This window comes from Phaenicophaeus curvirostris, chromosome 14, assembly GCF_032191515.1.
Source record: "Phaenicophaeus curvirostris isolate KB17595 chromosome 14, BPBGC_Pcur_1.0, whole genome shotgun sequence".
In the NCBI taxonomy this organism is placed as follows: domain Eukaryota; kingdom Metazoa; phylum Chordata; class Aves; order Cuculiformes; family Cuculidae; genus Phaenicophaeus; species Phaenicophaeus curvirostris.
This window is the reverse complement of record NC_091405.1, coordinates 19,645,836-19,659,157: the sequence shown is the minus strand read 5'-3', so window position 1 is coordinate 19,659,157 and position 13,322 is coordinate 19,645,836. Positions and strand designations below refer to the sequence as shown.

The window sequence follows — 13,322 nt, the reverse complement described above, 5'->3', positions numbered from 1 at the left end:
GGAAGACTCCCCCTTGTGTAAAGCACAAATTCTGTGTACTAGAAAGTTATTTAACAGACAGGTCCAAGAAAGTGCTTCATTTTGTTTTCCTCCATGTACAAGATCCCTTTCCTAGACAGCTTTTGTACTCGTTCACATCTGGGCAATCCCAAGAATGTTAATGTTCAGTTCATTACAATATCTGGCAGCCAAAGTGGCAGCCAAACTTCCCAGCGATTTCCACACCTACTGCTTCATTTCTTGTTACAGGATACTAGAAGCTTCATTTAATTACTGTTTATCTCTTTGCTGATCCAAGACAACTTGGATAGTGAACTGGATCTTACCCTGGCTTTTACACCATCAATACAATTAGTAGTTAAATAGCAACAGAAGAATGGTTATTACTAAGGAAGTTGCAAAAATGACCAAGAATGGAGAATGATTTAAGCTTTCATTGCACGCATTTGGGAAGGAAAAGTAAAGACAAATAAATTGAGTAACTCCACTGTGAATACAATTCAAACCATAAACTCAGCTATCAGTTCTAGAGCCTTTCTTCCCCTCAGAGCATAGCTGCACTTCATAAGGAAACATTTAAAGTGCTTAAATATTCTTGGCTCCTGAACCAAAAAAAAAGTTTTTTAAAACCTTAAGTTCAGTTAGCCAGATCCTTTATTTCATCTTGCTTGGTTGAACTGCAGAATTAGGAAGCTGATGTGTTTTAGTGTATCCCTGTTGGAGACAAGACCTGCACACAAGTTACAGATTCTTTCTATTTATTATTTATGGACCTGGTCAGGCAACATCTTGAAAGCCACAGACCCTGATTTTGGACAAATAAACACATGTGTCTTGCTGAAGGCTGACAGATTCCAGCAGCATTGCTGCTCATCTGCTGTTCGAACTAATGCCTGAGCTTAGCTGGCAGGACATCCCACTGGGTTGTACATTTAACTTTATGGACATCACCCCCCGACACACACACTCAGCGAGCAGCTGCGCTGTGAACGCCTGCGGGATCTCAGTGTGCCACTGCCTCTGTCACACCGGGCTCAGCCCACGCCACAGCAGATCCCACACCGCTCAGAAGCGGCCGAGTGGCTGTTCAGGACTCAGGCAGGATTTGGGGAGATTTTATTCTACAGCTGAGGTGGGGGCAGAGAGGGCAGCAAGCCGGTAGGCAGGTGCTCAGGTTAAAGATGGATGGACGATGCACCAGTGCTTAATTCCCACCCGAAGGATTCTTAAAATGTTCCAGTCTAAGGAGCACAGGCAGAATTTTTGTGGTTTTCCAAGTCTAGGCTCTAGGCCTTGAGAAATTACCTACCGCAGAGGGAAGGCAGCTGTCAAAAATATGAAACCCAAATAAAGAAGCAATTGTATTTAATTTGGATGCCAGGAAGTTCTTTCTTCAAGACACAAGTAATTTTTAATATCAGAGACCCAGTGCGGTGGACACAAAAATCACGACTGTCTGCCAAACAATGAGTAATCGCGGTGAGCATCTGAATTAACATAAATATGACGTTGTGGTTTGAACTGTTCAAGATGAGCCACACTCTGTCTGAAGGTGACACAGAGTTGAAACTGGGTGTGCCTTCTTACTTAAAATAAAACATTCTTTTCCAGCCAGCGCAACCTGTGCTGCCTGTCAAGCCCAGCAGCGTACGCAAATGGCCATATCCTCCAGATATTTAAACATGTGTGTAATTAACCTCTGCACAGAACTTCTTTGGCTGCAACTGCAGTAAACAGTATGGTTCATGCCAGTACTTCCAGCACTGGTCCCAAGTCCTGCTAAATTGTTATGTTGATTTCCTTACTATAATTGAAGTTTCTCTTTGCATGTTTCTCGTAGCTCAGTTTTGAAGTTTTTGCTCTTTACTGCAAATCTTTCAATAGCAGAAGTTGTATTTGAGTTAAGAAGGTGGGGGAGGCAGATCTGGTCTTCCAGAGCCTGGTCTGCCTATGCCGTGAACGAGTATTTTACAGTTCTGAGTGCCTGGCCCCAGAGATTTATATAAAGCATTAGAACTAATTATTGCATTAAGTTCAAAACACATATATTCTACACAATAGTCCATCTCATCACACTGCTTACTAAGCAAAATGAAAATGAATGTTGCATCAGAGACATTCACCTCTTGACAAACCAAGTTTCACATGATTCCTAGTTTCACATGAAGCCTACTTCCAGTTTTAGGTTTTATGACTTCGTATATAATGAGTGGCTGTGGCATGACAGGGCAGGGATGAATCATCAACACATTGTTTCTGTCCCAGCAGACAAGTGGAAAGAGGACAAATGAGGAAATAAATATTCCTGGGTCAATGCTAATGTTGATGGTTGCCTGGCTACTAATAACTAAGAAGAACCACATGAGCTTAACCCCGTAGAAGCACAGGTGTAGCAGGTTGGTAGAAAGCTAAACCACAGTCGGGGGAAGCCCTGCAGAAGAAACCCCAAAAGCTAAGGAGGGGAAGGAGAGAGAAAGAGTTAATTAGGGAAGTGCTGATTCCTGAGGTGGTTATCATACCTATCATCATTTTTACCTGGTGCTTCATTTATGGAATGGCTTGATTTCTGTTTATAGCCTTTTCCCCTGACAGGGAGGAATAATATGTACTGTCTGTCTTTCTGAATCATCAGCTCAGTGTTTGTGATTAGTATCTAGCCTTGCAGATGGAACCAAAGCTTTGAGAAAAGGAAGAGAAAAGGAGTGTCTGCATTAAACTGATCAGAATCTACAGATTTATTAAGCTAGCTGTCCTGCTGCTCTGCCTCTGTGTCGCACAACGGACTGCTGTACAGACAGCCAAATGGAAGATGGGATGCTTAGCGCTGTACCAACAGATGCCTGGAGAAGTATGGAAACGGTAACCTTAGAAATCAACCTATCAAGTAACCTATCACTGCAACTTCCTGACTGACTGAGGAATTTGAAAAATTACGATCTGTAAGGTGTTACAATGCAGTGAACCAAGATCGGAAAGATATGGCAGAAAGAACTTGTTAGATATCTCCTCCTTAAATTTTAGAATCATTTGGGTTGGAAGGGACATTAAAGCCCATCCAGTTCCAACCCCCCTGCCATGGGCAGCGACACCTCCCACTGGAGGTGCTCAAAGCCTCACCCAACCTGGCCTTGTTCTACTCCTACCCACCCAAAACTAGAACAGACGTAGCCCTACTGATCACCACACAAGCACTGGATCCTGTGACAGGACAAATACTACTTCATAAATATTGAGTTCTGTACATTGATATCGAGTTCTGTACATTGATGTGTTTGGGGGATATTTACTTCATGAAAACATACTGATTTAGAGGGGTGGTGTGCTGTAATGAAAAAAAAAGGAGAAGCAGCTTAAAAGAGAGAGCTCTTTCTCCCACAAGAATTCAAGAGTAACTAAAAAAACCAGGAAGAGGTTTGAGAAGCCAAGCAATCCACAGAGCCATGTCAGGCTTAAAGAGTAACTTCTCCAGAGGCGGGAGAAGCAACTCACAAAGGCAAAGCAGCATAAAGGACAGACCTGCTTTAATTGCTCTCAGTCTGTTGAAAAACCTTTCCTGTCTAAACACTTTGCTCTACTTGTAAAACAAATTGGTTTTGGCTCTTATCATTAATTTTGTTGTTATTTTCTGCTGACCACAGACTCTTTCATAAGGAAGAAACACCAAAGGCAGAACTTGGATGGACGTGCAGGATATTCATGGTTGATTCACAGTCTGCTGCCGGTAATAGTGAAGGAATGTGGAACTCTGCACAGAGGACATCGAGGCAGGAGGCTGACAGTCCAAGAACACTCGCACTGCCCAGGAGTTCAGGTACAGTTTGCCCTGGCAACGGACCATGGAATATACTGAACTAACTATCTGCATGTGATGGCTGAGATAAACAGAACAGTAGCAGAACCAGTTTCCTGGTGCCTTATCTTCCCAGAAAGAAAAAGTTCTAGACAGAAGCTCCATATTCTTTTTGATGGAAAGTAAAGTATTTCTTCCACCTTGCCATATCCTAATCAGGACATCAGCAAGGACTTTGTTGTTTATTTTTAAAGCTAAAGTCATAGAATCACAGAACCATAGGCTGCCTTGGGTTGGAAGGGACCTTTACAGGTCATCCAGTCCACCCACCCTGCAGAACAGGGACATGTTTAATCTAGTTTCACAGTGTCATCCAACCTGACCTTGAATGTTTCCTGGGATGAGCCTCCACTACTTCCCTGGGCAACATGTGCCAGTGTTTCACTACCTCGCTGTAAAGCATTTCTTCCTCATAGAATCATAGAATAGTTAGGGTTGGAAGGGACCTTAGAGATCACCTACTTCCAACCTCCCTGCCACGGGCAGAGATATCTCACTAGGTCAGGCCAGTCTAAACCTCCCCTCCCTTAGTTTAAAACCATTCCCCCTTTTCCTGTCACAACACACACTGCTAAAACATCTGTCCCCACCTTTCCTAGAGGTCCCCCTTTAGGTACTGGAAGGCTGCAGCTGATCAAACGGCTTTGGAGGGGAGGTATAAAGGGAAGGGAATAAGGGCAACACTGACAAGAGTTGCATAAACCCTGTGTGGCTCACAGGTAATTCTCTTGAAACTAGGTATTGGTAAAAAGAAGCATCTGAGCCAGCTCAAAGCATCTTATACATTTTATGGAAATTTAATTTTGCCTATATAGATATGACAGGCCTTTGCCAAGGAGAAAAGAGACAGAGATGGGGTATGAGGAAAAGTTCCCTACAAAGCAGTTCTGGTGTGGCTGGAAGGGAGCACAGAGAGGGAGTCTGAGGAACGGTGCAAGTGGACGGCAGAAGCCGCCACCCATCACCACTCAGTCGCCTGGCAGTGTCACAGCAAGCCTAGCTTCCTAGGGTGGCAACAGGAGTCAGAGCAGGGAGCAGGACTGTGTCTCTGTTTCCCTGTTACTGCTCACTGCCCTTCACACAGAGCCAGTCACAGTTTTACGGGGCCTCCTCCCTACAGAAAAAAAATTGCTCAACAAGAATTAAGTAAATTTAATCTTGGGAACACTGAGCATGGTTTTCTCATATGCTGTATCTAAGACTTCAAGAGGCATAATGCACAGAAGGCCGCTATACCACATACTCCCCACAGTAATCCATTTATCAAAAGAAAACACCAAGAGTTTAAAACAAATTAATACTGTATGAACTAGATTCTTCTCAATTATAAAATTCCATTGCGCACAATATTCTTGCAAAGTATGGAAAGCAACCTCACTGTATAAACACTGCTTGGAAGCCCTTTTGTGAGCAGGACTGATATGAAGCAAGCGTTTTCACCTTGCTCTGTGGCTTATGAAAGGTCAATTAAATGCCTTTTGACCTAAAAACACAGGACTAGCCTTGGAAATCAGTGTGATTCTGCACCAACACAGTGGGTGAACCAGCCCTCAAATCTTTTCAGGAAAACAAAGCAGTGTGACTTAAAAAGGGAGAGAAGGGTGATACAAAGGAACTCTGGAGGGCAGAGAAGAGCTATGGGCACACATGAACAGCTCAAGAGCAGGTTTCAGTTACATGAACTCACCTAGCACGCCACTCCCATGGACATGCAAGGCCTGAAGATACAATGCCCAAAGCATCTCCTTGGGTTCACAGCTTCTGTCCATTCGAGATGCCATAAGCAGGATTGGTTTGGTTTTCAGTTGGGTTGGGGTTTTTTTTCCCTCCCCCCTTCTCCTAGACCCACTGAGTCAGAATCAAAGGTCTGATCTTTAAGACCATTCTACTAATGTATAACAGGGAATACTGGTTTCCTGCTTACATCTGACTTCCAGGGACAGGCGGCTTTGAGCATCTAGCCTGATCTGAAGTTTACAACTTGATTAAAGACATTTCTGAGCTGGGTGAACCTTTCAGAGATCTGACTGAACAGGGGGAGGAATGTTCCACTGCAACACTGGCTCACCTTGATTTATTTAATATCAGATAAATATCTTTTTTTCTACTGTTTTAAGACATAAGTAAATAAAAAGTGGGAAAGATGCTCATCATTAGCTATAAAACGGATCTTACAGTATTTTCACATGAGAAGAACTTCATTCCTTTCCAGCATAAGGGGTTTACACTGATCTAACACTGTTTCAGTGAGCTTATCCCTAACATACAGCAATTTAATAGAAAATAAACGCAGTCCTTTAGCAAGTCTGAATGCATAAGATAAACTCCTTATGGCTCATGAAGCTCAACTTGGCTAGTAAACTTCAGTCAGTGCCCATCAGTAAGAACAAACAGGTGGAAAAGCTGATTTACCTAACTTATGAAGTTCATGAAAAGTCAGCTTTTTCAGGAAGGTGCCCCAAGGCAATGTATGAGCCTCCCGTGCAAGAAACAGAGCTGTGAAAACACTAAATAATTGCAGCTTTGCCACACTTCATGATTTCCTGCTAAGGACTATGAAGGAAGAGGTGATTACTCACCAAATGCTATAGCAGGGTTACTCAAATGAAGAAACCCAACAAGATTTGGTAAGAGTTCTGTTTCGGTCTGCCTAGTTATTTACAGGGCAGCCCCAATTCCTGCTGGCACAGGCAGAACTTTCCTCTTTTCAGCCACAAACAGTTCTCTGGTGAAGGGGAGAGCTGTTGCATAAGCTCCTGCAGGCAAATACTGTGGGGCAAAACTTGACCAGCCCTAGAGAGGGGAGCAGAGCAGAGGTGCCTCCTTGCCCCAGATCCAGGTGGGAGCTGAGGGGCACTGCAGGGATACTCTGCGTTCAGTTCTGGAATGTCCTCAGCACAGGAGAGACCTAGATCTGTTGGATCAAGTCCAGAGGAGGCCCATGGAGATGATGTGAGGGCTGGAGCACGTCCCATAGGAGGGCAGGCTGAGAGCTGGGGTTCAGCCCGGAGAAGGGAAGGCTCTGGGGAGACCTTAGAGCAGCTTCCAATACGGAAAGGGGCTCCAGGAAGGCTGGTGAGGGGCTTTTGATCAGGGAGTGTGGGAAGAGGACGAGAGGAACGGTTTTAAGCTGAAAGAGGGGAGATTGAGATGAGATCTTGGGAAGAAATGTTTTGCTGTGAGGGTGGGGAGGCCCTGGCCCAGGTTGCCCAGAGCAGGGGTGGTTGCCCCATCCCTGGAGGGGTTCAAGGCCAGGCTGGATGGGGCTGGGAGCCCCTGATCCAGTGGGAGGTGCCCCTGCCCATGGACTGGGATGGGACTGGATGGGCTTTGAGATCCCTTTAAACCATTCTGTGATTCTATGATGATTCTACGATTTGAGCAGAGATGAACAACGACAACCTTATCCATGAAGCGCTTTTCCATGGAACAAAGAGGTGCTGCCCTCGGCCCCGGCCCCTCAGCCCGTGCAGGGGCTGCAGCCGAGCCCCCCGGCAGACGCTCCTTAGAGCTTCCCAGCGTGTGTGTGAAGTTACTCCCTTACAGGTACACAAGGCAACCCACTGGAAAGCGAGGGGATGCAGCGAGGAGGGAAAAGGAAAGAGCGCAGGGGGAAAGAAAAAGGTGGAACTGTACTCATTTCGTGGAGGTAGAAGCGCTCCTCCCCTGCAAAGCGAGCTTGGGGACGCAGCGACGGCACCGCCGAGCCCCGGCTCCGAGAGGGGATGGGGCACCCGGGGCACCCCCCGCGTCTCTCCTGCATCCCTTCTGCCACCGGGGCATCCCGGGGCCCTGTGCCCCTCTCCTACCCCCGGAGCACCCGCAGCCGCTCCTGCCCCTCGGAACCCTCAGCTGCCCCGGGAACCCGCATCGCCACCGGGCAGCTGCGTCCCCGCCCGGGCAGCCCGCACCTTCCGAAAGTAGCCGTCCTGCGCCGGGCACCCGCGGGGCGGCAGCGCCTCTGTCATCGCCGAGCCGAGCCGATCCCGATGCCGAGCCGAGCCGAGCCGATCCCGATGCCGAGCCGAGCCGAGCCGAGCCGATCCCGATGCCGAGCCGAGCCGAGCTGATCCCGATGCCGAGCCGAGCCGAGCCGATCCCGATGCCGAGCCGAGCCGAGCCGAGCTGATCCCGATGCCGAGCCGAGCCGAGCCGAGCCGAGCCGATCCCGATGCCGATCCGATCCGATCTGATCTCCCACTCTCGCCGCTGCCGCCGCCGCCGGCGGTTCTGGTGCTGCTGGAGCCGCCGGGGGAGGAGCCGCCCCGCCCCGGCCCGGCCCGCCCCGAGCGGCTCCCGCTGGGGGGGCTGCGGCACCGCTGAGCTCCCGGGGGAGATTCCTGAGCCTGGGAGAAGTCCTCGAGTCCGGGAGAGATGCCGGGGTGCAGGGAGAGATCCCCGAGTCCGGGAGAGAGCCCAGAGCACCTGGAGAGATCCCTGACCCTGAGAGAGATTCCAGAGCACAAGGAGAGATCCCCAAGCATGGGAGAGGTCCCTGAGCCCGGGGGAGATCCCAGAGCACCTGGAGAGACCCCCAAGTTCAGGAGAGATTCCCTGAGCACCTGTGGAAATCCCTGAGCCCAGGAGAGATCCCTGAGCCTGGGAGGATCCCTGCGTCCAGGAGAGATCCCTGAGCCTGGGAGGATCCCTGCGTCCAGGAGAGATCCCAGAGCACAGAGAGAAATCCCCAAGCCCAAGAAAGCTCTCCAGGCCTAAGGGAGACATCCTCGAGCTAGGGAAAGATCCCTGAGCCCAAGGAGAGATCCCAGAACCCGGGGAGCTGGAGAGGGCTCAGCCCTGGACCAGCCCAGCAGTGTCCTGGTGAAAAAAGCAGGTCTGGCCCCAGCTCCAGGAAACCGCTATGGGATCAACCTCAGAGCTGCAAAAATCTGCAGTGTTTGCACTGGAAACCTCCCGTCTTCAAAATATTCTGCTGTGTAACCAGTTTCGCAGGTGTTGTTGGACACTTGGATCGGGAAACAGCCAACACTGGTTCCCAGTCCCAGCCAGGTCTGACCTAGGGAATTACGTGGGCATTGGAAGATGCGCTACAGCAAAATACCTAAACCAGTGTTAACAAACTTGTCTTTCCCTCCCCTTCCTTTCTCTTTCTCCATCTTTCTTAGAGGTACAGTATAATTGTGTCAGGAGAGAATCCACAGAGACAACAGTTCTTTATCAAAGGAAAAATATCAGTGGAATTGCATCCTTAACAGAAACTTCCTTTGAAAACACCGGTGTCTCCAGAGAGTTATGCGGAGCAGTCTGGGCAAACTGCGTGTCTGCTGCCTGGGTTTGAGGAAGAAGACCAGAGTCAGCAGCTCAGAGACTGGGATCCAAGGATCTGCTTCTCCTGATGTCAGCTGAGTTTTGCTCTTCCTGATTTTGTTAATTCTTTTCACGGTGCTTTTCCCTTTATTTTTGTTTTCAATAACTCTAAAGAGATTGGATGACTGTATCAAATTATATGTTAAATAGTAATAGGTGGGAAAGTTGTTTAACTTGCTCAAATAGAAATTCAGGGTGAAGAATGTTTTACATTATTGTAAAACTCCAATGTGAAACACATAAAATAGTTTAGGCTAATATAAATGAGAGATAAATGAGAAATTTGCCAGTGCAGGCCATGCTGATACGATCTGGCAATTGAGACAGTATTAATATAACCATGTGGAGAGTTTGCACTCTTTCACTGGAGTAATCAAAATGGATCTCATTGAAAGGCTCTTCCTCCAAATAAAGCTCCAGGAGTCAGTAGCCAAGTGAAGGGTCAGGCAGTGAGCAGCTCGAGGAGAGAATGTTATCATGGCTCTGCGTAAAACACACATTGGCAGAAATTTCTACACAGCACAACACCGAAGATAACTTTTGACATGTCTTGGTGATGAAATGCAGCCTGTCTTTGTGGCTGGTGCAATCTCTGAATAAACCAAAGGCAGCAGTGCTGCACACAGCACGATTTAACAGCAAATTCAAGAGTCCAAGACAGTTCTTACAGGCTTCCTTCCCTGTCTTCCACATCCTGGGTCTGTCACTTCACATCACCAGATTAGAGTGTGCCTTCCCCTCACCTGGATAGGGGGAACTTCATCACAACTGCATTAGATTTCTTAAGTAAGTCACTAAGTGGTGTCTGCAGACAGTGAACAGGCATTTTCTGCAAAAGGCTCACACTAACTGTATGGTCTCAGCTCGGGCTGAGCTGTGTAATGACTGGGCATGAGTTTTTCCTAACCTTGGAATGTAAATTGTAGTGTAGAACATTCCAAAGGCTGATTTACCCTCAAAAAAACCCCATGTCCCTGCTCTTCTCAGCATTTGGTTCAACATCTTGTCTTCAGCAGCTTTTTGGTTGCTGTCAGCATTCCTAAATAGAGATGGGTTCATACCGCAGCGTTTCGCAATCTCTCACGATTATATTAATCAGAAAGTTTGGTTTGCCACATTGTAAAGACTGAGTAATAACAGACTAGGAATCTGGAATGCATGCACTCTGAATAAGGGATATATAGATGCAGATGTTTGATTAATATTTTATCTAATATTAGAGGAGGGTAAATTCAGGTGCACCAGACTCGGCACTATCTCTGAGAGAGCATCAAATGCTCAAGGATTTGCATCCAAAGAAGATCAGTAGGTTGTGCCTCAAGTGTTGAGCTTGAAAGCAGTGAATCTTATCACTGCAGCACATCTCTCTCTTTGTTTTACTGAACTCTAGCTGGTGCTATCTGGTTTTGTGCACCTTCGGGATAAACCAGCCAGGGGATGGGAACAGTGACCGTGCTGCAAAAAGGCACAGAATGGCAGAGCTTGACTTGTCCCATAATAGTAAGGTAAGAGGGACCAGAACTTGGACAGCCCTACCACAGACACACCATAGTGTTATGACACAAATGTATGTGCACATATTATGGGTTATGGTTCTGTTCTGTTTGTGTCACTGCACTTCCTCAGCTCATCTTGTCCTTCTCTCACTCCCCCATCTAGGAAAGATACGTGACTATATGTAATCCTGGCTTCAGTCTTTAGCCACTAGGAATCAGTCTCTTGTTTGAGAAATTCATTTCCTGATGGGACATGTGTTGACACACTGTCACATACTGAAGAGATGGGTCTGCTTTGGCTCGGAAGGCCAGGTGCTGCCCTCTGGAAAGAGTTTCTTTTGTGTGATTTTACAGACCTTGCAGCCACAGGGAGGTAACAGGACAGCTTTCATTCCACAGAGACAGAGGCTTATCAGCAAAAGCGCTTTAGTCGCACTCTCAATTCTTTCCAAGTATGTATTTTGGGGGAAAAAAAGAGATGGAGAATGGCAAAAGCAGGGCATGGGGTCACAGCAGCAATAGTGATGTGAATCTGCTTTTACACGGTTGTAAGTTTACAAGATTCAGGAGATTAGAAAAGTTTGAGAGTAAAGAATTAAAAGGTGCTCTCACAAACAAAAGGAATTCTGAATTTTGTGACAGACGATTGAAAAGTGACCAGACAGGAACTGCAAGTAAGAAGTGCCAGCAGAAGGTTTCCTTACCAAGAAATGTACTGACTGATAGCAAACCGGTACAGAAACGGTACACAAAGTCAGTGTAAGGGCTTTGGATTGCAGCTTTATCTTCACTAAAAAGCCTCCCGTTCACTATCCGATATGCTTTGCCTTTCCCACTGTGCTATCACACTGGAAACGAGATTGCAGCTGCAGTGGGAATTCGGTGTGGAAGGGCAAACATGGGCAAAATCATCACCACTTTTCCTAGATAAGGCCTTCCCTTTAGATAAAATCTGTGTACTTAAGCACAATAGTCTTTATCTCTTTATTGTTGTTGTTGTCCATTGTTTTAAAAAATGATAATTGGCACTTTGCAGGAACTCAAACGATGCCTCAGGGTCTGTACTCCCTGTGTCTGCTTTGCTGTGTGTTGATGGGAAGAATATTTGAGGGAACATTCCCTTTGAATGCAAGATAACACAGAGGTAAAGTCAGGCTTTTTGTCTCTTTTTACTGTGTTTTGAAAAATAAAAAGGTACAGTGTTTAATATTGTATTTTTATACTTCCTGTGCTTCTGTTTTCGTTTTCTTCTTTAACAAGGTTTTAACACCCCTGTAAATGAAAATTGTTGATTCATTCGATTGATTCTTTTAGCTATCGATTGTGCTGCTTTTAGGCTGAAGTTCCAGTGTCTCACATAACTTCAAACTAAATGAGAAAAAGTCACCTATTTGAAGATTGCTTGGAAAGAATGTAACAAAAGGTAAGGGAAGACACTTTTCAGTTGATCTTCTTGATGCACTAATTCAAAAACAGATGTTGAAAAGCCTGAAGTACCTCAGGGGCTCCATTTCAGCCCTGGAGATACAGGCATACACTGAAGTATTTGAGCTTTCACCCAAAAATACTGATTTTTTTTTTCACCAGACAAATGACTTTAAAAAAACCCAACTCTTTTAAGTGTAAGTTATCCAGACCTACGAACATTTTAGTTTCATTGCAGTCATCAAAAGACACTGGAATTGCTGTTTTGTTTAACAGCTACAAACAGCAACTGCCACCTGGCTTAACAGTTGCAAACAGGAGACTGAGTAAACTACATTGGGATGCAAAAGTAATTCTAACCCGAGAAAAGCCTTAAAGGGACACCCACCCTCCTCTCCTCCCCGTTCCCACCCCCCGCCAATATTTGATTACTCCAACTCTTTGAAAATTAACAGACAAGACACTCAAAGGATTTTCTGTTAACATTGTGCTAAAAAGGTTTATATAAGCCAGTGTCTTAAATCAAAGTCACATAGAATTGACTCTTCAGGAACTATTATTTCCTAAACAAAGAGAAACGGGGACTGTGCTAACAACTCATTTTGCCACTATATGTTCTAGCTAACTGCTTACTAGTGAATAATTATGAAAAAAGATAATGCATGTAGATAAATGTCTAAGGCCTCTACTATATTGTTTTAAACTGAGTTAGATGCCTAAATTAAACAGACTACTCCCTATTTGCATGGAACCCTGTAAATATTTCCTATGGAAACCTGAAACCACGTGAAACTCAGGTAGTTTCACTTTGAAAGAAACCAGTTCTGTGCATACAGACACAAATGCTGGATTAGAGAATAGGTCACTAAACGTGCAGAAGCCTTTTCTGTCATGGGCAGGCATCTTGCCAGTCTGTGTTGTGATTTCTTTTCAAGGATTTCAATAAATGGGTGATACTGGGTTACAAAAGCTGAGGACTGACAAAGTCTATCTTCAGCACAAAATGAAGTGGATTTTGTTTGAGTTTCAGTGGTTTAGGGGTTGTTTGGTTTTTAGATTTTTAATGTATTGTGTTTGCAGTGAATCTGAGCATTAAGGTAAAATGTAAGCTTGAGAAGTCAAATTAATCAACATCGACAGGAGAGTTTATGTGGAAAGCTGCAAAATTAAACCCCAAATTTTCACATAATAATTTAGGTTGAAAAATACCTTTAAGATCAAGT

At 45.6% G+C, this 13,322-nt stretch overlaps 1 protein-coding gene across 1 annotated transcript in view; it reads right to left on the bottom strand.

The window, feature by feature from the left end:
• The window catches only part of RHPN2 (rhophilin Rho GTPase binding protein 2), a 29,209-nt gene extending 21,252 nt beyond the window's left edge, over nucleotides 1-7,957 (bottom strand). The window contains exon 1 of the mRNA XM_069868511.1: nucleotides 7,762-7,957. Within this exon, the coding sequence (XP_069724612.1) occupies nucleotides 7,762-7,818 (57 nt within the window). The 5' untranslated portion in view covers nucleotides 7,819-7,957. The remainder of the gene's footprint in view (nucleotides 1-7,761) is intronic.
• Between the last annotated feature and the right edge of the window lie 5,365 nt (nucleotides 7,958-13,322).